General features: G+C 46.9%; 1 protein-coding gene and 1 long non-coding RNA gene across 4 annotated transcripts in view; one reads left to right on the forward strand and one right to left on the reverse strand.

Moving 5' to 3' along the window:
- The window catches only part of EXOC3L1 (exocyst complex component 3 like 1), a 270,326-nt gene extending 257,554 nt beyond the window's left edge, over positions 1-12,772 (forward strand). For all 3 annotated transcript variants that reach the window (XM_069653979.1, XM_069653995.1, XM_069653987.1), the window contains exons 10-13: positions 6,789-6,911; positions 7,353-7,508; positions 8,202-8,326; positions 9,413-12,772. In XM_069653979.1, coding sequence (XP_069510080.1) covers positions 6,789-6,911; positions 7,353-7,508; positions 8,202-8,326; positions 9,413-9,599 — 591 coding nt within the window. In that variant the 3' untranslated portion in view covers positions 9,600-12,772. The remainder of the gene's footprint in view (positions 1-6,788; positions 6,912-7,352; positions 7,509-8,201; positions 8,327-9,412) is intronic.
- Positions 1-24,010, reverse strand: part of LOC138582587 (uncharacterized) — a 190,377-nt gene that overhangs the window by 60,571 nt on the left and 105,796 nt on the right. Inside the window, exon 2 of the long non-coding RNA XR_011305050.1 lies at positions 6,761-6,948. This is a non-coding gene — a long non-coding RNA (uncharacterized lncRNA). The remainder of the gene's footprint in view (positions 1-6,760; positions 6,949-24,010) is intronic.

Raw genomic sequence — 24,010 nt, forward strand, 5'->3', positions numbered from 1 at the left:
GAGTCGGTGGCATTTGAAAGAGTGATGGTAGCGTTGGAGAAAATCTTCACCACCCATGGACTGCCCAAGGTACTATGCTCCGATAACCGTGCCCCATTCCAGGGCGAGAGTTTTGCTGGACTCATGAAAGGGTATGGCATCCACCATAGGAAAGTCACTCCGCTGTGGCCTGAGAGAACGGAGACGCGGAGCGGATGATGCGCACGCTGAACAAAGTGTTCCGGATTGCACAAGGCAAAGGCAAGTGCTTACAAAGGGCACTATATGTGTTCCTACGGGGGTACAGGGCCACCCGCACTCATCCACGGGGTGGCGCCAGCGGAGGCATTGTTCCAGCGTTGCCCGAGGGACATAATACCGGAGGTGGGGGAGCGAGAACCTGCGGTCATCAACAATGAGCGGGTGGAAGAGGAAAGAAGGGCACGGACAGAGATGGAGAAAGCCCAGAGGGGTTTAAGACCACCAAGACTCGCCCCGGTGGATGAAGTTCTGGTGAGAAACTGTCACCCTCTGGGCAAGCTCTCCCTCACCTATGAGCCGGCTCCGTTGGACGTGGTGGCGGTCAAGGGGTCAATGGTGACCACGTCCGATGGAACGGCATCTGTCACCAGGAATGCCAGTTTCTTTAAGAGACTGGGTGAGCCCAAGGCAGAGACTATGGCGGCCATGGACCTGGAGGAGGTGCCAGACCAAGGAGGCGGACCCACGACGTGCATGGCGAAGGAACACCGACCAGAGAGACAGGCAGGAGGTACCCCCTGAGGACAGGGCGAGGGAAACCTGCCCGTTTTACAGACTGTCATGGACTAAGTGATGGTTGTCATGTTGCCAAGATCCTGGAGCCTGTGGAGTATGATGCCACCTGGGGACCCAGGGTGGGTATCATTAAAGGGGCTTCGGGGGACATTTTGACATTGTGTGCTGTGATGTTTGATATTTAGGTCTTCCTTTTCAGTTGTTTGTTGTTATGGAAAAAGAGGAGTGTGGCGCTGGCTGTTTAAGGGCACTCACGCGACGGTGTGACGTCTCACTCTGTCGCATGCCTGTATAAATAAACGAGGCGTTCCCAGCGGCCTCACAGCCACCGGGGAGCCCGCACCAGCAACACCATGTCCGCGTGTCTGTGTCCCGGAGTGTGGGGGCTCACGGGGCGGGCGGCATACGGTGACCGCTAACAGTTGTGTTGCATTGTAACAGCAGCACAGTTTCATGGCATGGCTGTTGCTTGTTACTGGACGCCTAGTGTACTGTGTACTGGTACTCCATATTGGCAAAACAAAGAAGTTCTGGTACTGGGAGACGGGTCATTGCAGGGATGAAACTTTGGAACTCCAAAACGCACACCATACATTTTGCAAGCTCCATTGCTCTTGTCGAATGAATGACATACATTTTGGAAATCTGTGATTGCGTGGCTGGTGGTAAAACTCTTTTCACAAGCATGCAGTGGGAGACCTAACATGGCCAGACATACTAGTTCTTCAGGTCATTTCCGACATTAGGCATTTCAAACTCTGCTTGCTGATTGTTATATTGGGACTGGAGATGGAAGACCTGATATGCTGCAAATGAGTCTCTCGTCTTCTGGCAGTTTTTGGGGAGTGTTTGTGACCACTGGCACAGAGACTCACCAATGTGACAGGCTGTATTTTGTTTCCATAAGTCCGTCCGTCGTGGTGTGCCTGTCCTGCAACAAAGGGGCACGGGCAGCAGGCAGCATTGACTGGCTCTTCCGTCATTCAGGTTAGATGTCAGGGTGCTGCTGGGTTCGGGCAGGGCGGGGGGCAGGGCTTACCTTTTTGCCTATGCTGCACACGCATGCAGCAATGTGCAAGGCAGGTGGCAGCCCTGCCTGCTCCTCAACCTGCTGCTTCGGTGTCTGCCGCCCACCTTCAACCCTCCCTCCACCTTTATGGTGCGTTTGCCTTGGCAGCGGTAGACACAGCAGCCATAGAGAGGCACCTGGCCGGGACCCTAATAGAGAGGAGCACGGAGCAGCAATGTTGTTGGGGGCGGCTACAGGGCCCCATCTCAGTACCATGGCATGGGGCCCCCATTAAACCACTGCCTCCAACAAGCTTAGTGGGCCTTCTGGGTGCCTTACCTACATCCTCAGGTTTGAAAAAACATTCATCTACCACTGTAATTCTAGCCCCAGTATCTCTGATTGCAGGAGTATTCTGGCCATTTAAAAGTACACTGTCCTTATTATATTCTTTGGTGTTATAAGGGATGCTGTCATAGACATCTATATTCTGTTGTTCCCACAGACCCAGGGACACTAAAGAGACTCTGGCTTGAAAGTTTGCACCGGTCATTGGAGCTTCTCTTTCTCTTGGGTGAAGGCTAAGGGGACAGATGGGATCTGGAATTTCCTATCACATGGTCACCAGACCCACAAACCACACATTTGCCAAAGGTTCTTTGGAAGGGGGGTTCTGGTAACCACCCTCTGGTTTGACTCCAGAGGGTTCACTTGTCCTATGAGGTTTATTATGGAATGTACTGTGAGAAACCTGAAGGTGTCTCACTTACTAGTCCTCAGGGATCTGTCATCCAGGTAGCCAGGACACGGGCATCGCCATTGGATCCAGTTCATGGGCGTGGACTAGTGAGGGAGGATCACCTGGATGAGGAGTGCTCAGGGAGTGGAATGCCGAAGGGTGAGACGTGGTATCCCCTTCCTTATGACACCTTTTCCCCATCTTGCCTGGTAGGATACTCAGAAACTCCATCCCCCCCCCCACCCATTTTCTAAAACAAACACTTTCCCACAGCATGATCGACAACGGACCAATGCTGAAACAGTTTGCCTGACATGTCCCAACAGAGGCAGAGTCAGGCAATTACGGACAACTACACACACCTCACCACCCTTTGCTCATTGGGATAAAAGGTGGAGCACACAAGCACAATCCGAGCAAGGCCGAACGCACGAGGAAGCAGCCATTCAAGGACGGCAGTTTAAATGGAGGAGAAAGGCATTGAGACCTGAAAGGACGTCAAGGAAGGAGTTGCCCTTACCCTTTTCAACCCAGATCAGCAAAGCCTCTGGCGAGAAAGATGCGTAAGACCGGGAATCGCAGCTGGCAGGAGGTGTGACAGATGTCAGCGGTACATGGCACCCTCCCGCACGGATAGCCAGGGAGGAGACGTGGTGGCCATTGAGGTACCATCCTTGACTCCAGCAGAAAAAAGAACAGAGCGAGTTCAACACAGCCGGTGTGTCGGAGCACCTGATAGTAGACCAGCTTGTGTTAGGCTCAAGGTAGCAGTGGCAGCCGTAAGAAGATAAAGTAGACAAAGGTTGTTTGTGAACAAACTGGGTACCAGAGTCAGAGTGGTCCAGTATTATCTAGGCTCTCAGTCGAAAGGTCTCTGGCTGGTACCCCTCTCCTGAACAAAGAGACTATGTTGAAAATTAGAGTTAAAGGAAACTACAAGTGCCAAGAGGCCATAGGGAAGGCCGCGCTATTAGGTGTTAAGGTGTTCATACCCTTCAGCTCTCCCACCACCAGGTACTGCTTGCTAGTCTATGCAAAGCATGTCTCAGAAGATAAACATTACTTACTTACCCAGTAATCGTCTTTCTGTGCTGCATTATTATGTTTGATTACACACCCAGTGGTCTCCAACGAGCCTTGGTCTCATTACAAACGTACTTAATCAAGAACGAGCTTGAGCTAAATATTCAGAAAACAAATATCATCCACCTCTCAAGCTCGAAGAAGTCACCTCCATATACTTGATGCATTGAGGAGCAGAAAATCTATCAAGTTAAACAACATACGTATCTGGGGTTTCAAATCTATGATAGGAACGTTCCCCAGTGGTTACATGCCTTCTTCTGTAAAAAAACACTCCTTTGTACAGCGCAAATGAAACAAGTTCACAAGAGATTGTTTTTCCTTGAGATCGTAAGTAAAAATTCTATTACAGCAAAGCAATCCCTAGTTTAACCGATATGGACTGGAACTATGTCATATGACTGGCATATGTCAAATTGGACATACGTATTGAAACTTGAGGGCCTGTTGTGGAGGACCGTCCTACGATTAATGAATTGCATCCCCGTCTTGGCTGTACACTTTGAACTAGGCTTAAATTCTTTAAAATCCCAAATTTAGTGGAATCTGCTTTCACTGTACTCTAAGATTTTCTTTTCTCCCAAAACACACTTTTTGTCGATCTACACACTTGTTGTAGGTCTGGCAACCTGGCTTAAAGCACTTACTGCCACATGCAATGCCTTGCTAGCAGATGTAAATTTTGATTCTCTGTATGTTATTGATCGTCTTACACAGGTTAAACCAACGTTCTGTGAACTTGACTAGATAAACACTCACGTTACACTGGTCAACTATAAGCTTTACAAGCTATTATATGAGGAGATAAACAAATTGGCACTACTACCTGGTTACCTACTAAAATGTCCATGCCTGTAGCTTAGAGAAATATTTCGAAGATTTCAACTTAATATTTTGTTGAGTGGATAAACTGTGAATATCAGATTAGGGTGAAGAATTGTAGTAGAATAGTAGTAGAATCCTGGAGGCACCTGTTAGGAGGGTGTCCGGGTACCCTACAATGCTATTTATTATTGCTAAATCCCTTTATTAATTCTGTGGTTACTTAACATCATCTGATTGGTTTTGGCATAGAATGTCTTCTGGTAACTTCACAACATTGAAATTGGCTGTAATCCAAACTTAGTAAACATGATTTTAGATAATGATGTCTAATGTTAAGCAATAATATTGCCATTTTAGCTTGTTTGCTTAATGGGATTTTGATAACCATAGAATTTATTTGTATTACTGAGTCCACGTTGTATGTAATTCTTTTATTGCAGCTGTGTGTAATTTGTATTGTTTGCTTGTGAAAGGTTTTTGTAAAACCAGAACTCAAATAAAAAAAAATTCCTTTGTTTGTATCTGCTTAGAATCACATGCGCCCACCCATCTTCCCCTCTTAGGAACAAAGGCACAGTGAGAATGTACAGTAAAAATCATGTTTAAAACCTTAAAACCTCATGCACTAACCTCAAACCAGAAAAACAAACAATCTGAGGACATTGACATGTGAGGGATCATTGGTACATGTCCATGTAGAGTAGGGATAATACGACAGGAATGCCCCTGTCAATGCCTCATCAATGCCCCCTTTCCGAATTCAAAAAAGAAAAACAAGATTTGTTACTCTGCACTAACCACTAGATGACGGCCTATGCAAGGCATGTAATTCTAAGCAGATACAAACCACAGAAAGATGATTACTGGGAAAGTAATGCTTTACAGTAGACGTCACACTAGGGATAGTATTACTGGCACACCCTGTTGACGTCCCTTTTCGAGTTTCAAAAACAACTGTAATACTCTGCAGCTTCCACTAGTTGTCAGACTATGCATAGCATGTGAATCTATGCAGATACAAGCATCAGAAATACGATTAAGGTGAGTAATGTATCATATATGTATACATATATATATATATGTGTGCCACTTACTTTTTACTTTACCTGCTTCGAGATTAAACGTATTTTAAATAGTATTTTTGCACTCTGTGTTGCTTGACTTACTTGGGTGCTCCGAGTGTGGTTAACTGCACTATTACACTACTCCCATATCTCTTGAAGTTTATGTTTATTAAGTTTATATAGCGCTTTTACCTTGCTGCTCAGTCCAGCGTACCTTCATAGAGTTTGGCTAGACCTAAAAGTCAATGACCCCATTCATCCCTGTTCCTCCCACAGATGTGGTTCTGAAAATTCATTGTACTGCATAAAGTAACTTTATATAAACTGAAATATTCATCTATTGATGAAAGAGGAAACGTTTATTGTCCTCTCAACAAGAAATATTAGGCCGAGGGCAGAATGAGTGGGTGTGATGGTGCCTGGGGCAAATGAAATGATGTATTATGTGATTTGGAGCAGGGAAGGCAAGTGGTTTTGATTTTGACAGGTTATCAGTCAGGGAAGGGTCAACCAATGCTGGATTGCTAAATGGCAGTCAATCATTCAGATTTGTAGAATTGACAGGGAGGAGTGGAAGAACAAGTGGAGTGTTGTTGGTAGCGATGTGGTAAGAGAAGAGAAAATAAGCAGTATGGTTCTAGGGGCACTGGCCTATAATCAGACGGGGGTAGGACAATTATTGAGCGTTGAGGGATTCAGATGGTGGTTGGGGTGCGATGGAAGTCTAGGTTCCACGTGATAAGAAGTAGGATCAACCAGACATATTGGAGGAGACCTAAGAGAGGGCAGAGCCATGGATAATCAGGTCAGACAGCGTGGCCAACAGGACAATGTGATCCGCTGCATTGAAGGAAGCTAAGGAGGCGAGCAAGGTGAGAGTTGAGGAGGTGCTGCTGTAATTAGTAGATGTGATGATGCAGGACACATGGATGAGGGCTGCCTCTGGAATGGGTTTTCTGCAAATCTCTGGCTGCATTTGGCTGAATCGGTTGGTTGAGATGATGCCATTGAACAAGAGGAGGGACACTGGGAAGGGGGTATTTGTTGGGGTGGATGTGCCAGTTGATAGTGTTTTAGGACTAGAAATGGCACACGTGGTCTTGAAGCAGGGCGGGCAGTGACAGTGATAAGGGACAGGGCTAATAGCAGGGACACTTGAGCAAGTCTGGCCATGTTTCTGTGTCACTTACATTTTGTTATATGCAATGAAAATGAAAAGGTTGTTTGATGATGTTCCCCCTGGCACCCCAGACATTTGCTGCAGTGAGTGGTTCCCTTTCTCACCTTGTAACTTGCATCTGCTTGGTTCTAGCCTCTCTTCCTGCAGCTCCCCTCACGCCACTGGCTCTCAGGGTTCCAGATCATCGACAGGGTGTGCAGCGTGACGGAGCGCTACTGCAAGCACTTCTCTCAGACCAGGGACCCAGCCTTCAAGGTGAGAGCCTCCACTGGGCGACAGGGAGGGGTTCAATCTGCAACTGACACAAACATGTGTGTTACACCTGAACACTACAGATGAGAACCTTAAGTCACGTGAAAAGACATAATGACCTCTTTCAAATATCTACCAGAAACTGTGAGCTTTATCAGTCCTTATGGCCCTTTAGCGATAGTATACAGGAATGAAGGCCTTTTATGGAGCAAGCTGTGTCCTCTATGGACGACTTGAAGGAACCACTGCCCATTGGGTATTTATTGCTCTCTGTGAACCACCTGCAGGACCTGTGAGTCAGTATTGAATCAATGCCCTATATTAGATGTGAGGAAGGCCAAAGAGCTGTAGGAGAAGATCCTTGTCATTGCAGTGGGCTTAGGGCTCTTTCTTGGGTTATTTTGTTTAATTGGTGCTCCTGTAACTTGAAAATGCTTTTTCCAGTTCCTGCTTTCAGAAAGTGAGCGCATGGTGGTCATCGAGTACATACGTGGGTTCATGCAGAAGAGACTGCAGTGCAAGAACCAGGAAGAGAGGGGGCAGGTGGCTGATCACATGTCTCAGGAGGCACAGCAGCTGGAGGAACTCTTCCTTAGAGTGGTGAGCAGGGGCCGGTATTATATGAATGATAAAAATCTGGTTAGTAGAGACGCCAGAGTGCGAGAAGGGAGAGCAGAGGTCATGATTAGTACAAAAAGTGAGGCTGGAGGTAGGGGCTCATGCTAGAAGAGAGAGCGGGGTCAGTGGTCAGTGCCAAGGAAAGAGTTCAGGCTAAGCTCGTCGTTCAGTGCTAGGGAGAAAGGTCGGGGAGAGGTCAATGCAAGAGGAGTGTTTAGTGATGGTCCATGAAATGGGAGAGTGGTGGAAAGTGGACATTTTCAGTGAGAGAGTTCATCAATGGTCTGTGCCAGCGAGAGAGGTCAAGGACCGTCAGTAGCAGAGCATTTCCAGGAATGGTCTGTGCCAGGAAGAGAGTCCCAGATGCCTAATCGGGCTCAGGTGGAGAGGCCATAGCTGATGATCAGTAGCATGGAGCGAGAGGCATGAGATCAGGGGGCAGGGATGATGCGCAGTCTGAAAAGAAGAGGTCAGGATCCTGGTCAGTGCTAGAGAAAAATATACATTTCTGGTCAACTGTTGGGAAGAAAGATCAGGATTGTACAGTCAGTGACAGAAAGGAGGTCAGGCCACTACTGGGGTGAGTAGCCAGGGAAGCTTGTTGTTTCCTGAAAGTGTTCAGATAGATTATCATTTTTGGGAGCACTTATATTTCTCACTCCCTCACGTCATCAGGGTCTTCTGAAAACAGAACAATGCAACAGCGTCATTCTGGGCATCCAGGAGTTGATCCGCCTGCAAGACCCCAGCCTGCTGAGCCTGGAGGTGTCAGGGTTCACTGCCAAGTACCCAGATATCAGGTTATTCCTCAGTGTTTTTACCATTGACTTTGTCCATCAAGGTCGCTTTTGCACATGTATTGCTTTCTCTTTCACCCTTTTATTTTTGTACTCTGACCTTCCTCCTGACACACTCTCGCTCGCCTCTGCCCTCTTTCACATACTTTCTATTCCGCTCTTTTCCTTTTACCTCACCCTTCCATTGGCCTAGACATACTGGCTTTGGCCAATCAGGTACTTGGCTGAGTGCTTGATAGGCCAGTGACTCTAAGACTTTTGCAGCCTTGGGCAGAATCAGTCACAATGATTAATAATTATAACCCTCTGGCTACACGCTAGATATTGGGGTTCTGGGATTCAAACTGCACAAATTCTCAAAAACACTTTCCAAGATCCCACGTGGATTTATGAAGCTATGTGCAAACCATACTCAATCGCTGAAGCATTTGTGATTAATTCAATCTTCAAACAGGTTTAATTCAATTCCATGTATTGATTGCAGAATGTTGTACTTTTAAACAATTGTTTACATCATGCCTACATGCCAGCACGTTTCGTCAATCACTCTTCCCTTCTTTAGGTGCGCTGTCATTGCAGAATATTCACCTGACACATTTCTCCATGCAGCATTTGCATTGCCAAGAAATTCATCTAAAACATAAAATGTAAACATAGCAACAGATAGTAAGTTTGGCGAAGGGGAATAGCGTTTTTAGGGGTAGATGTGGGGTTGAGGCTTAATAGGGGCTGCTGGAGGTGTCCCCACAGATTGAACTACTGCTCTAAAATTAAAAAATGTGAAAATGTAATATTGAAACAATTTGGGGATGAAAACATCAGCGGTAAACCTGGGACCATCATATTGCTTCATAAATCCATGTGCAGAGTCTGTCACTTCCGGGTTGTCTGACATGTGACTGCCTCTGACCCGGCCATGGAAGCCCATTAGAGGCACGTGCTCGCTGTGTATCCCCTATTTGCCCTATAAAGCTTTTTTCTTCTGTACCACCACACACCTCATCGCTCTTCGCCCCTCGTTTGCACCCCCCTTCGTCTGTCGCATCCCGCCATGCATGAATGTTCTCACGTGTGCCATTTCCGTTGCAGCGATGATCACATCTCGGCCTTGCTGGAGATTCGAGGAGACGTGTCCCGGGATGTGCGCAACCTGGTGCTGGAGATGATGCACCAGAACCCACGGTCCCCACCTGGGCACTATGAGCCCATCTTCACCCACATCCTGGTGCCTGCTCCGCTGCTATCTTCTTGTCTGCGCACAGGAAAGTGTGCCTGACCCATCACCCATACACAAAAGGCAGCCCTGTCGCTAATAGACCCTCACCACTAGCCAATAGGACAACTCGTTATTTATTTTATTTTTGAAGTTTTATAATGAACTTAATTGCAGCACAACCGATTGGAAGCATGAACCTTCCCACTAAGATAGCATAGCCTTTTTCTCAATGCCGCCAGCCATGACACTAACATAGCTCTTCCACTAAGATAGCCCTGTCCCTGCCTGACCCAACACTACAACCAATGCAGCACTGCCATTGACATTCTGCTGCCAGCCCGGCTAATAAGACCGCTCTGCCACCAAGATAGTCCTACTTCTGTCATGGGCTTGCCACCACAATAGCCCTGCGACAGACCCAGTTCTGTTACTGTCCTCCTGCAGCCAGTCCGTACACCACTGATACAGCCCTTCCTGCCTCTGTCATTGATACAACTTTACACCAAGCACACCCCTAGTTGACGAGAGCTCAGGGACGTCATTTCACCAAAAGGCCAGGGGTAGTGGACGTGACATCACATGGCCCTTGACATCTAATGGCATCACAGGAAGTGATGTCATTTGACCCCATCCCGAAGTGACATCACAGGAAGCGATGGAACACGAGCTTTCGACCCTTGACAAAACAGGAAGTCGCATCACATAGCATTGTTCCTAAGTACACTACGAAAAATACGGTTACGATATCACTATAATGTGATATACATTTCATACAAACATTATCACCATGTGTATCGTTAATATCAGTGTGTATAGGCCCATATCACCAAATGGCTGTGAATGCAAGCAGACGTCAAAGGCCAAATGATAATGATGTGTTATTATATAGCACTGACACTTAAGCGCTTTATATAGAACAAATATACATACAATATCACCCAACCTGTGTTGGTACTCATTTATCAACCTCAGAAGGATGAAAGGCTGAGTTGGCCTTGCCGGGATTCTGCAACTGACAGATCATACACACACATTGGAGCTGCGAGCGGTCAACCCACTGAGCTATTTTACCAGCTATAGTAAAATGAGCAATTACATGTCTGAATATTCTCAAAGTCATAAAGCAAATAACACTCTGTAGTGGATACCATTAAACCATAACTGAAATTTAAGAGCAGGGCACTTCATCTGCAGGTCTGGTGCAAAATTGGCCACATGTCAAGCTTGTATGGATCTACTTTTCAGGCTTCAAAGGTTGGCAAAATACATACCATTGGGAGGGATCATAACTATGTGTTAAAGAATTGAGAGTAGCGCAGGCAAAGCAGCGCACTCACACAGCATCCCGTACTCTGGGCACTCGGTACCTCTTACATGCAAACAAAAATCCTGAACAGCATGCCATGGAGATAGGAAAGATAGACACATTACAACAAAGCATTAATTGTGTTGCAATTAAATCAAGGGGCACTTTATGTGCTATGGTCAAACATTTCTACACTGTTACACAAGCTTTTAGGCATAAGGATTTGGTCAAGTGACCAAGGACACCGAGATGGAATGTCTTGTGATGAGCGTAACAGAGACAACGGCAGGAAAAAACATGCTATAACTGCAACTTGTGAAAATCAAAATAAATAGGGCCTAATTCACAGAAGTGTTTTATAATGGCAAAACCCTATTGGAAAACGTTCGGTGAATTAGGCCCATAGTCGGAAATGCAGGCTTACTCTACAGTAAATGCTTTGTGGAAGTTTTTGTTTGCATTGTGAATTTGAGGTGTTTAAGAACGGGCTAAATCGGTGGCTCACCCCCTGAAGTGTGCCTGAAATAAACCTTTAATGAGTCCAGAAATTCTTGTATAGACTTCCAGAAAGACAAATTATTTGCTATTCCTATTTTTCTTATCTAGGGTCACTGCTCAAAGTGTTACATCATTTGGAACCCCCTGTTTGTTTTAAGAGGCCTGAACAAGAAAGCCAGCCACTCCAGAAACAAAGAGCCACATGGAGCTGGCCACAGCCCAGGAGCTTTCATTAAACAAACATTTAAACAAATAAAAGTAAATAAGAATTGTTTAAAGAAAAGATTTTTGAGGGGTAGCAAGGAAGACACAGGCGACCCCCAAACAACGTCTCTGCGAGAGCTCCACCACTGACACCATCCTTCTACAATCCCAACCCTCTGTCAGTGACACACCTCAGGCAATGGCAAGGCTCAGCCAATGACAGACCTCAGCCAATGGCACACCTCAGCCAATGGCACACCTCAGCCAATGGCACAGATCAGCCAATGACACAGCTGTGCCCGTCCGGCTATTGACTGCATTGGGCTACCACAGACAAAGCTTGCAAATGACACCTCCCCGCCCACCATGGAGTGTGATATTTCCCAAAATGAATGGCCCAGATGAACTATATCTGCATGCTGTAGTCTGCACTTAGCCCCATTAACCTTAACCCCGCCCCTCCTGCAGAACCCCCCCTTTCACAGATCCCCCCCATCCTTCAATTGATCCAGTTTCCCCCATCAGACGCTCTGTTTCCCCAGCTGAAATCTTGACCACCCTGAGAACCTGCCTCCTATGTTGTTGGTCTTTGGGTGGCCGGTTACTCTACTCCTGGCGCCTTGGTGTGCTGAATGGGGAGGATGCCAGGAGAGGGGAGTTTCCGTGAACCCCAGCAGGTGCCATACAGGAATCTGCAGGGGCGCAGCTAGTCTCCAAGTGGGGCCATCACGAGAGCCAAGTGCGTTTTTGTGTCCCAGTAAATAAAGTCCAAGCCTCACACTCTTTATTTGGGGCATGCTAACCTATCCCACAAAACACCGATTAGCAGATGATTAAAAGCACACGTTAAACATGCGATACTGTAGCTCGAAAGCTCTTCGTAGTTATAAACTGGATGGGGGTAAAATGTCTGTTATATAAGCTGTTCTGATAGACATCATGACCCAATTAATCCATGCATATATTGCTGCAGACTTTCTTCAACGTGTCCCTAATGTTTTTATTGTAAATGCTGCATTTTGAAGGCCAAATGTCTCTTGTGCGAAGCAGATGGAAGGGTGTCAGTGTACGCTGTGTGAAATGCAAGACCCGCGATAGAAAGATGATACTTCTGGATGCTCGTGGTGGTTCACGTTTTGGGATCATTCCTGTAAGATGGCTACCTCTCATATTGAGAGCCAACTCACCTTTCTCCCGGGGCTGTTTCTGGCATGTTGAAGAGTCTTCATTCCCCCCCCCCCCTCGCCCTCCTCCACATGCCCGTTATGTGGATCTTCTGGAAATATAGGGCTTGGCGCCATGGTATGTATGTGCTCTTTAATGCATGGGCCCCCTGGGCTGTGAATGCATTCTTTTTTTCATTAGTTCTATTCTGCTCCCCCTTTCCTCTCCACCCTCAGCATTCCAAGGACCGGAGTGTGTTTGTTGGACAATGGCATGCATCCACCCATGGAGCTATATTGATCCTGGTGGCTGTGAGAAACATACTGATTATGACCAAAGGACCATACTCCTGTCCCGAGACCTCTCATCGAAGAAGAAAACTTTAAAAGCTTTAAAAATAAATTATTTTTCTCTCGCAGAACAAGTGTAATGTGTCATTTCATTGTGTCTGCGTATTGGGGGAGATATTGGAAACCCTTTCCTCTCGCTACTACAACTTGCGATTTTGTCACAATACAGACACTCTGCAACTTTAACCACCCCAAGGGGCGAACAGCTCTCACAGAACAAGCACAAGTCGATAGCTGCATGCCAAGGTTTTCAGCGCCTTCCGGGAAGACGTCAAATAGTGAGTATGTGGGGTGCTTACTAAAGCTTACCACTAGATACACAGATAGGCCGCTCTCCTTTACCTCTGGTAGTCCGGACGTTAGAGAGACACTGCCTCCATCAAGCTTTTTTAGTACGGAAAATAACTATGAAAACAAGTCATTTGAAGGGAAATGCTTCTCAAGCGAATACCTCATCACAATTCTGGTCAGAATGAGGCTAGTGCACAGGGGGGCAGTCTGGTCCTTGTGCAAACAGCAAAGGTAGACCAAGCATGCATTCTGGTGGTGGAGTAAACTGGACATGCCTGTAAGGTATGAGGAGATTATACACACAGCTGAAGCCTAGAAGCAGGCTGTCTATCTAGGCCATGTGGTGGATGACCACACAGGTACGACACCCCACAGGCCGTCATTATGAGTTGGCGATCACAGCCAAAGCTAGCTTTATTTGGAAAACTACCTGTCACAGGTTCAACACCTCTTTATTGGGATTTTGATGAGGACAAATCAAAACAATGCCATCAGGGCTAAGAATGTGAATACAGTAACCCAATCATGGTCAGGATGGCCATGCATTTAAGTATGTGCCAGCGTCTCTCATGAAGATTTCCAAAGGTCTAAAGTAAAAGTTCCTGCAGTTCTTGTTAGGGCTTGGTTCTGGTCTTTCCCGGTGGCTTTAACAAACCAATGTACATGCCGGGATAGGTGCCCAGTGCCACAATTAAAGCATAAAGAATTCCTAGGAAAGCATGTTTCTTACGATCTTTCCTATTCAGTCTGTAAGTAAAGACTCTGGTGTTCCTACCCTCCTTGGCGATGTTCTTGTGATGGCAGGGATTCCTAGGTGATGGCAGGGATTCCTAGGTGATGGCAGGGAATCCTAGGTGATGGCAGGGATTCCTAGATGATGGCAGGGATTCCTTCTTCTGAAAGGGCTCAAATCCTGCTGGAGCCTAGCGTTTGATTCTGTAGTTAGTGTCACGCTAGAGCTAGCCCGAAAGCATTATCCAAAGCCGTACACAGACAGGAGGCCACTCAAAGGTCTTGCCCGGGACCTTTCTAAGCCTTTAACCACCTCCCTCTCCTGGGGTCCTGGTTATATGTCCTTCCAACACAACCTCTTCTCAATGTCTTTTCACAAGCCTGTACCTGAGGGACTTTCTCTTACTTCTTTGTTCTCCCTATTGTCGCTCCTCGACTTTCTGATCTACAGCACAATTCCATGCCCTCGTTGCAGTCCACCACAAGTGCACTGCAACGGGTCTCTGTCATGGTTGCCCCCTCCATCCTCAGCGCTCCTCGCCATCCATTGCCTACAGTCTGTGCAAACTGTGCCTTTGCTACTTGCCACGGACTCTAACACTCCTGCACTGAATCTAAGGAAACAGCGTCTTCTCATCAGTCTACACCTTCTGAGCAGCATGAAAAGATCCAGTCACTCTTCTGGGTTTTTTCTCCCGCCATTCGGGTGTTTCCCCATATCTGCACAACCTTCTGTTTTATCCCCAGAGGTCAGACAGAGACTGGGATTGACTCACTGTCCTCAGAAAGACCTCGTCTGCTACCTCAGGATAGTGAACCTAACATTCCAAACAATAGCACAGCCACAGACACCCACCCTTGTCCATGGTCTGGCCATGTTTTGGTCAATATGAACATACTATTATCCACCGCTCCACCTAGACTAGACAGTAACATAAGGATGGAGATAAAATGTAGAAATCTTAAAAATTTCTCATCAGCTCACCTCTCCACCCTATTATCCTCTAAGCTGAATACTGTAAAAACATTTGAGAAAACCTCTGACCTTGTGTCTCATCTTTCCCTGGCCATTAAAGCAACCATCGACCCTCTAGCCGCGAAAAGAACAAAGAAAATAAAACCAGAAACCACAAAAGAATCCAGTTTCTTAAAAACAAGAAAAATGAGAAGAACACTAGAACGAGAGTGGCCTAAGAACCATGGCCCTCTCACTCTAGGCAGATGTGTACATGCCTTCAGAAATACCATCATAGAAGCAAAAACAAAAATATACAAGGTGTGCATCGAAAATGCCAAATCTAGTTCCAATTAACAAAATAAAATTCTTAAAGAATTCGAGAGCCATACTTCCACATTTCCACCGATCACCAACGACTCTGCTTGGTGTCAGACCATACAAAATGAATTTTTGACCAAAACCTCCGGCCACCAACTGACCATTGCTAATCAACAGGCCGGCTTAACATCTAACAAAAGTCTGAATATTGCTAACATCACCACTCCGGATAACACTTATCCATTAATCCCAACATTGGAATTTCACAGCTGCCCAGAAACAGAGGTTCTTGACATAGCCACAAACGTTAAGTCCACTTCATGCCTAGGGGACTCTTAACCCACCGACATCTTGAAAGATTCTTTGGATGTTCTCATTCCATGGATAACCAAGATGATCAATATGTCCTTCAGGGATGGCACTATGCCTTCTTCTCTGAAAGATGCCTGGATAACCCCCCTATTAAAGAAAAAACACTCTTGATCCAGCATTAGCCAAGAACTATCAGCCAACAACCAATGTTCCCTACTTCTGAAAAATCATTGACAGAGTGGTATATCTGCAGCTGCAGAGGTGAATTGAAGAGAATCAAATCTTAAGCACCCACCAATCTGGTTTCAGAGCCCATCATGGAACAGAGACGGCACTAGTAGATCTTAAATCCAACATCACAAGTATCATAGAACAGGGCCACCCAGCATGACTATTGCTGTTGAATCTCTTCGCAGCATTTGATCTCATTGATCACAACCTACTCCAAGAAAGGTTGAAAAACATCATCAACTGTTCAGAGAAGGATTACCAAAGGATCATGTCTTTTCTGGGCACCAAAGCATCTGGCGGTCGACAATGCTTAGCCATCCCCTATCTCCTTCACATGTGGAGTACCACAGGGATCCTGCCTATGTCCAACCTTATTTAATACCTATATTAGGCCACTACTCAACCTCCTCGATGGACTGGGTGTCAAATATGCCAACTATGCAGATGATACCCAGATACTATTCGAATCAACTGGGACACACTCAGTAGATGCCACTGCCTTGAAAAGGGTCTACATGGAAATCTATCCTGGATGACACTGAATTCTCTTGCATTAAATAATGAGAAGACAGAGCTTCTCATTATTGCCTCTGGCCCTCGCCTAAAGAAACTCTACACTCTGTATTCCCACTTTTCCATCTCCAGTAACCTGATCCCTGTCAGAAAATCTGTGAAAACTCTGGGTGTCACCCTCATCTCCGAATTGTCGATGAAACAAGTCTCACAAATTTGATCCTCATGCAGTTATGTGAATACGTTACTCCACCAAATCAGACCTCACCATAAAAAACAGACCCCTGATGGCCACTGCATTAGTCAACTCTCGGTTGGATTACTGTAACAGCTTGCTTATTGGTACATCACATGCAAACCTGTGTCGTTTACAGACCACCCAGAATGGAGCTGTTAGGGCCATCTATGGACTAATTTGATGAAGTATGTTTTATGATGTATACAATTTACAAATTTCTTTTGTATTGCATATTTTGTAATATATTTTTTTTTTGTTTCATGTGTAAAGTCTTTGACTTAAACACATTAAAGTATAATTTTAAAAAAACAAAAAGAAAACAAGGAGATAACACATCCTAATGGGAGAAACAGTGTTGGAAGGGTGGTGTGAGAAAGGCACGGTATCAACAGTTAGACAGACACAAGTGATGTACATTGCAAAAACCTTTATTTATACCTTCAGAAAGGGGTTGGAGTCTTCCTGGCGGGCCCTATAGCTAAGACGGGAGTAATCTCGACCATCAACTAAGAGAAAACAGTCCTAGTCAGTCTTAGCAAAACAAAAAGGGGCCTATACTAAAGAAATCTAACCTTGCCCTCGCTCTCAATATACACATGTGAAAAGGGATGTTTGCAAAGGAAAATAGTGTTTCAAAAATATATGTCAGAATCGCTTCTATGAACTGGCTACATCTCCATTCCCCACATTCAAAGCACAGGGTCTCTGGATTTGTGGTAAGGATAGGTGAGCGACACAGTTCTTTCAAGGTGCCACCCATTGGCTTGCAGGTATGTCTTAGGAGCGTGTGTCAGGTCTTTCAACAGCTTACAGTTCAATTAGATCCCTATGGTTTCTCTCACCCAAGTCCAGGTCTCCTCCTCCTTTCACAATCAGACTTCCCTCAGTCGGGCTCGAGTGTGTCCTTTTTTTAAAATATCACAGTCTGTAAGTCTTTCTCAAGTTTCACATTTTACAATGAAGGCTTCCCTCTGTCAGACTCGAGCCTCCTCTTTCTTGGGGTTCCCATCCCCAAGTTTTTACACAAATCAGGTAGACAGCTCAATTATAGGCTTCCCTCTGCAGGGATCGAACCAGTCTTAAATACCACAGTTCAATTACAGGCTTCCCTCTGCCGGGCTCAGGCCTGTCCTTTCTCTTGGGGTTCTCTTCCCCACGCTTTTACACAAAACACATCATCAGACTTCCCTCAGTCAGGCTCAAGTCTGTTCAGTTCAACACATCAGTCGAAGACTTTTAAAACTGCAGAGGTTTTTGCTAGACATCTGCATGACCACTTTGACCAACCCAATTCCACTGTAGGCTTCCCTCTGCCGGGCTCGAGCCTGTCTCGTGAAATGCCTTTCGGGTATTGTAGTTTCCCTTTCTGTAACGCTCACCTTGTTAGTCCACGGGGGCGCCTCTCGAATAGCTGGGATGTTCTTGGGAACCCTTTGCCTGTCCTGGAATCTGGATAATCGAGGAGCAACTCTAGAAGATAGGAGGGGGAGATAAGCTTCGGTTCTTTCCTTGCAACCCACCTCCCAAGTTCCCCTTGCAGTTCCCCAGAGAATGTCTCGCACCTTGTTTTCTCTAAAGGTGCGCTCTCCGTCCTGCCGCGCTGGGCAGGGGCGCGTCAAAAGGTGGCACCGTTCCGCCGAGTTTCTTCACTGGCGAGGACCGGAGTTCAGACCGGCTGCAACTCCTTCTTTCAGGTAAGTCTTTCAGGCGAAAGCAATGTCTTTTAGATGCAAGCAAAGTCTTTAGTTGAATTTGCAATAATGTCTTTCTCGCTTCTTGTTGCAGGTGGCGAGAAGCCGAAGCCCGGTTCGAATAGGTGAGAAGAACGCCAAGCAGCGCTGGGAGCGTCTTAGCAAGAGGCTAACCTGGGGGTTTTGTTTTGTTCTGTAGGTCGCGACAACCAGGAGAAGAATTTTCCCCGGGAATCCGACGGGATGAAAGATGTCTTGAAGATGTTGGCCTTCCGAGCGACCAGTGGAGCTGGTAAGGATGGCGATGATTCTTGTCTTGGATGACTTCAAAGCAGATGGATGCTGCTGAGCAGTTAAGGATGGTGATGGTTCTTGCCTTGGATGAGTTTGAAGCCGATGGATGCTGCAGAGCAGGTAAGGATGGCAGGGCAGGATCTGATGAGCGTCATGCTGCAAGGCAGAATAATGCGAAGCGCGTGCCCTTAGTCGGGCGTGGTTTAAATAGCAAGGCGGTATCCCAGGTGTCTTTGGGGCGGGCCCCACCCCACCCTGAAGGCTAGACCGCAGAATGCAGTTCCCCCGTATTCCGCATGGGGGCGGCCATGCTTGTCCTCTGTCCATAGAAACCCGTCCCAGCAAGCGTCTCCTATGCCAACAACACCAGGACTGGCTCCAAGGCATCCGAGGGGACCCGAATAAGGTCCTTAGGGCCCCGTGAACCCTTGGTGGGGATAAGGTTGTGACATTTCTGGCAACCTTCCGCCTGTCTTTGCTTTTCTCACAAGCACATTAAAGTTCAGAAATACTTAAGCTTTTCAGGATCACAGTTCACTTTCTTGCAACCTCCCACTTTGATTTAGTTTCATTGCGTTCACTTTAAAGTTCATAAATACTCCAGATACTTTTCAATTCAGAGACTTTCCGCATTAAGCTATGTTTTGCAGGACCACTCTGCTAACTTATGTTGCTTCAGAACAATCGCCTCTTTCTCTTCTTGCTTTTACTTCAAATGAGTAACCTTGTTTGTTACTGTTGTGACACACGCCTTTCACAAACGGGGCTCTCGCTACATTCAAGAACTCACCGGCTGTGTTCGGCTTTAGCGTCTTTTCCTTCTTGTCCTTTCAAGGTCAGGCCTCGTCCATCGGCCCTTCTGTTCCTCTCCAACAATCCTGTTGTCAGGTGAGGGAAGCTGGCAACTTTCAAGCACATCAAAAGAATATTCTCTTCAGCTCTTCGGCTTCTTTAGAAACATTGATCTCTCGCCTGGCTTCCTCTTGCTCTCTCTTGCAGTCAAACATCTCCTTGGCCTTCCGTTATCTGTAGCCGGGTTCCCCACAGCCCTGGCTGACCTGCCCTGTTTGTACATCACCTGGCTGAAAGTGTGTCTGTGCGCTACACCTTTTATCCGTTTATGGTGAAAGGGTTGAATGCAATTGTTTCAAATGCAATAGTTTAGAGCCAAAAGGACCGGAAAAAAAAAATCGAATGCATGTTTTTTTTGGGGGGTGCCCTGCCAAACCCCCGTTTTTAGGGTAAAAACCAGTTTTTTTTCCTATACGAAAGCCAAAAATTAAAAAGACATTTATTAAAAGGCATTCGATTTTTTTTTTGGTCCTTTTGTTTCGAAACTATTGAATTTCGAAACAATGTATTTGACCCTTTGACCGGACATCCTTTTATCGTCAGTGTGATGGTTAATGTATAGCAGGTGTGTGTGATTAAGACTGAGTGCCTGACCCTGCCTGGCCTCATTAATGGGACAGGGCCATTGCAAAGTGCTAGAGATGGTCTTTCTAGCCTCAGTCCTTATCTTCCTCATCGTCTCAGTATTTCTGTCAGCATAGAGGGGATGCAGATCATGGGAGTTGTAGTGTCCTTGGGGAAATGGTGGCTAAGTTATATTGGGTCTCGAGGAAATAAGGAGGACCTATATTTTGTTGAGAGGGAGCTGATTTTCTCTGTTGTGTTTCACTTTGATATAATTACCTCGTCTTTTCAAGGGAGGTGGAACAAAATGAGTTTTCCCTTTGAACATAGACTCTGTCCATCTACGAGGTTTTTCCCTTTTAAAAGGGTTGAATTGGAACAGAGGAGTACTGGGATAATAATGTACCATGAATATCGAGGGATTCTAATCCAGTGCTGAAAAGGGGAGGGGGTGCCATGTCTTGCACGAAAGCAGACACTGTGTCCGCAATACAAACAACGCCAAAAGGGGGTTTCAGGAGCCAAGGCGGTCCAAGTAGATAGGACAAGGTGGTCCATATCAAAGATAGCAAGGGGACAAGCAATACTACAGGTATGGATTTGAATTTCTCCACTTAGGACAGTGCCCAGCCTTAGGGCAAATGTGTATGAGGTGTGGCCGGGAAAATCACTTCCAGGTGATGTGCACGGAAAATAGACGGACTCTCCCAAACTACAGGAACCTCACGCCAGGAGGACCAGTGGAACGCCAAGAACAGACCAGAGGATTCAACAACAGGATATATATATCCTGAACAAAACATCCAGAGCTCACCTCCAGGGAGGCCCATACCACCATCGCAAACCCAGACTAGGTTGTTCAGAGCAATGGAGCACCTCACCCTGCAGATGCCACCACATTACCATGTGGAGCAAGAGTACCCACACAACTCCATGGAGCAATGTACACACCACCAAGAAACATAGGACCCGAGTTATATGAGAGACCCATATGAGAATCCCCCAGCGAAGCAAGAAGAGGGTGCATATGCTCAGGAAGACTACGTCCATACTGATCGATATTGCAGCAAATATGTGCAACTAATCAGTGCAGAGGCCGATGATGGCACAGCACCAAGAGTGACCATCCAGACAGAGGGGCTCAACCATCAGTTCATTGTAGACACTGGGGCCACCATCAATGTGATGAATGCAAACCTCTATAAGATGATTGGCAACCTCCACCCGCGTACTCCCTCTCAGATGAGGATATTCCAATGGGGTGCCGCACACCTGCTCCCGTCAACAGGACATTCCGATGTGACCTACACCACAAGGGGCACATAGTATCTGCAACCATACATGTAATACAGAGTCCCGCCACTGGCAGATGCCCACTGAGTCCCCGCACTGCAAGAGCCCTCGCCCTCATCGACATCCACTATGACCAATCAGAGGTGGCGAAGGGGGTCCCAGCAAGATAGAACAAGGTGAACCTGATAACGAACCAAGAGATGACAATCCAGCAGATACAAACAAATTTCTGGCACTGTTTGAGGGTGTGGACATGCTCAAGGATTCAGTTATAACACTCCACGTAGACATGACAGTAACCCTGGTGCCCCAACATCCACGCAGAGTTGTATTCCACCTACAAGCGCAAGTATCCAGAGAGCTACAACTACTCGTCGACAACAATATAATTGAGAGAGTGAGTGGCCCGACACCATCGGTGTCACTGTTGCTGGTGGTGGCAAAGGATAATGGATGACTGTGACTCTGCGTGGACATGCGCATACCAGACACGGCGATCCAGAGCGAAAGGCATCCCGGCGCCAGCATAGAGAACACGATCATTAGACTGAAGCAGGTTGTGCGTTTCTCGACGCTTGACCTCAACCAGGGTTATCATCAGCTGGTTATCCACTGTGACTTCAAGCCCATCACAACCTTCTCGACACACAAGGGGCTCTTCCACTACAAGCGACTACATTTTGGACTACCATCTGCAGCGGAAATATTCCAAGCGCTGACTGATCTCACCAGTGGTGGCTGCTTTCAACTGCAGCGATGATATCTTGGTGTTCGGCACATCCCAGGACCAACATGACACAGCGGTTTTGCAGGTCTGTGAGATCCTACAAATGGCGGGCCTCACCCGAAATGGGGCCAAGTGCGACATTAACAAGCCCAGTCTGAAATTCGGGCACATCTTCTCAGACAAGGTGATGACAGCCGACCCGGACAAGATAAGCGCAATAGTGAATTTAGCCCCACCGACGGACATTTCTGAACTCAGGTCATTCCTGGGCATGGCAGGATACTTTGCCCGATACCTCCCCAACTACGCCATGCTCACAGATCCGCTATGGGAATTGCTCAAGAAAGACATGCCATGTTAGTGGAGTGCCGAGTGCAGAGAAGCATTCCAGACCATATAGACTGAACTGATTTACCAGCCGCAAACTAGCCTACTTTGACCCCATGTGGGAAACAGATATTACAGTAGATGCCAGCTCAGTGGTACTGGGCGCCAGTCATAAGGCTCCCTTGTAGGTTCTGGGTGCCGTCCAGGGGCTTGTGCTGGTGGTGGTCGGTATGATCCTGTGTTAGGAAGCTTCTCCCTGCACATGGCCTGGAAGGGGTTTTCTTGGCCGCAGTGCATACTGCTTTGGTCAATCGCTGTACAGGGACCTCTCTGGGGGTACTCAAACCCACATCTGTAGCATTGTTTTTCGCTCTGTGGCCGTTATTGTGGGCCTCTAAAATGTTGCCTTCCTGGGGGGCCAGGCTATCTTGGGTACAGTGTCAAGGCTGCGATCCGGTCTCCTTTTTTCGGGTTTTCGATGGCTGCAGCTTGAACATCAACTGACACATGCTAGGTCAAGGATTTCTTGCAGGGAAAGTGGTTTCTTCAGGAGGTGCTTCCTGAATAGGGATGAGATGCACACTTCGATGATTCGCAACCGTATCGCCTCATCATTGTTGAAATTGGCAAAGTCACATTTCAGGATTTTCCTTTGTAGGCAGATGAAAAATTTGCCAATGGATTCATGGGCTAGTTGGGCGCACTGGTTGAAAGCGTAGCGCTCGTAATCGCTATTGATGGCAGCTAGAAAGCGCTGGTATGTGTTCCTTTCTTGTCCCGGTATTGTCCTTATTATGTTTTTTATTTCTCTTCCCGCTATGTTTGTGAATATGTTGATCTTGTTGGGTGGGTCTTGACTCTCCCTATGGCACCTACAAAGTCTTCAAACTCTTCAACCCATTCCTCCCACCTTTGTCCCTGGTCATGATGCGGTTTGAGGATAAATGGGTTGAGGCGTCTCATGAGTCTGGCATGGAATGTGGGACCCAAGTTAGATAGGGGTTGTGCCCCTGCATCGGCAGCCACTTGTGCCTGGTCAGTCATGGTGCGAGGGGTATATGATGGTGCCTCGCGTGGTCGTCTGGGCCTTGTTTCTTGCTCCAAGGGCTTTCTGTGGGGGTGGAGATGGTCTTTCCTGGTTAGCCCCGCTCCTCCTCTCGTGGTCCTGGGTGGTGTTGTGTGGCCGGTTAGCTTGCGGCTTTGCGGCCGGTGGTCTCAGGGTGAATGGTGTAGGCTCAGGTGTGATCTTGACACTGATGGGGTTGTTGGCAGTATTCAATTAGGGCACACGCCTTTTCTTTGTGGTGGCTTATGATGCGTATTGGCTTACTATGTCCTCACACTTGGTGCCCCTCATAGTTTGCTTATGGTTGTCCCTTTTTGGGCTTGACGGTTGGCAACGCTGTTGCCTTGCATGGTGGGGAGCTTCTATCGTGCCACGTGGTTCATGTACTGTGTTTTGAGTGGCCTTGCTCATGTAGGCCTGCGGGCTGGCGGCTCTGCTAGGCAGTGTGGTGGAGGGGTCTCTGTTTTGCGACGGGATGTCCTCCGTGCTATGGCCTTCTTCTTACGCTCACACAAGCGTGTCGGGCGTGCGGCTCAGGTGCG

The sequence above is a fragment of the Ambystoma mexicanum genome, chromosome 1p (assembly GCF_040938575.1).
Source record: "Ambystoma mexicanum isolate Mex_15411 chromosome 1p, UKY_AmexF1_1, whole genome shotgun sequence".
NCBI classification, from domain to species: domain Eukaryota; kingdom Metazoa; phylum Chordata; class Amphibia; order Caudata; family Ambystomatidae; genus Ambystoma; species Ambystoma mexicanum.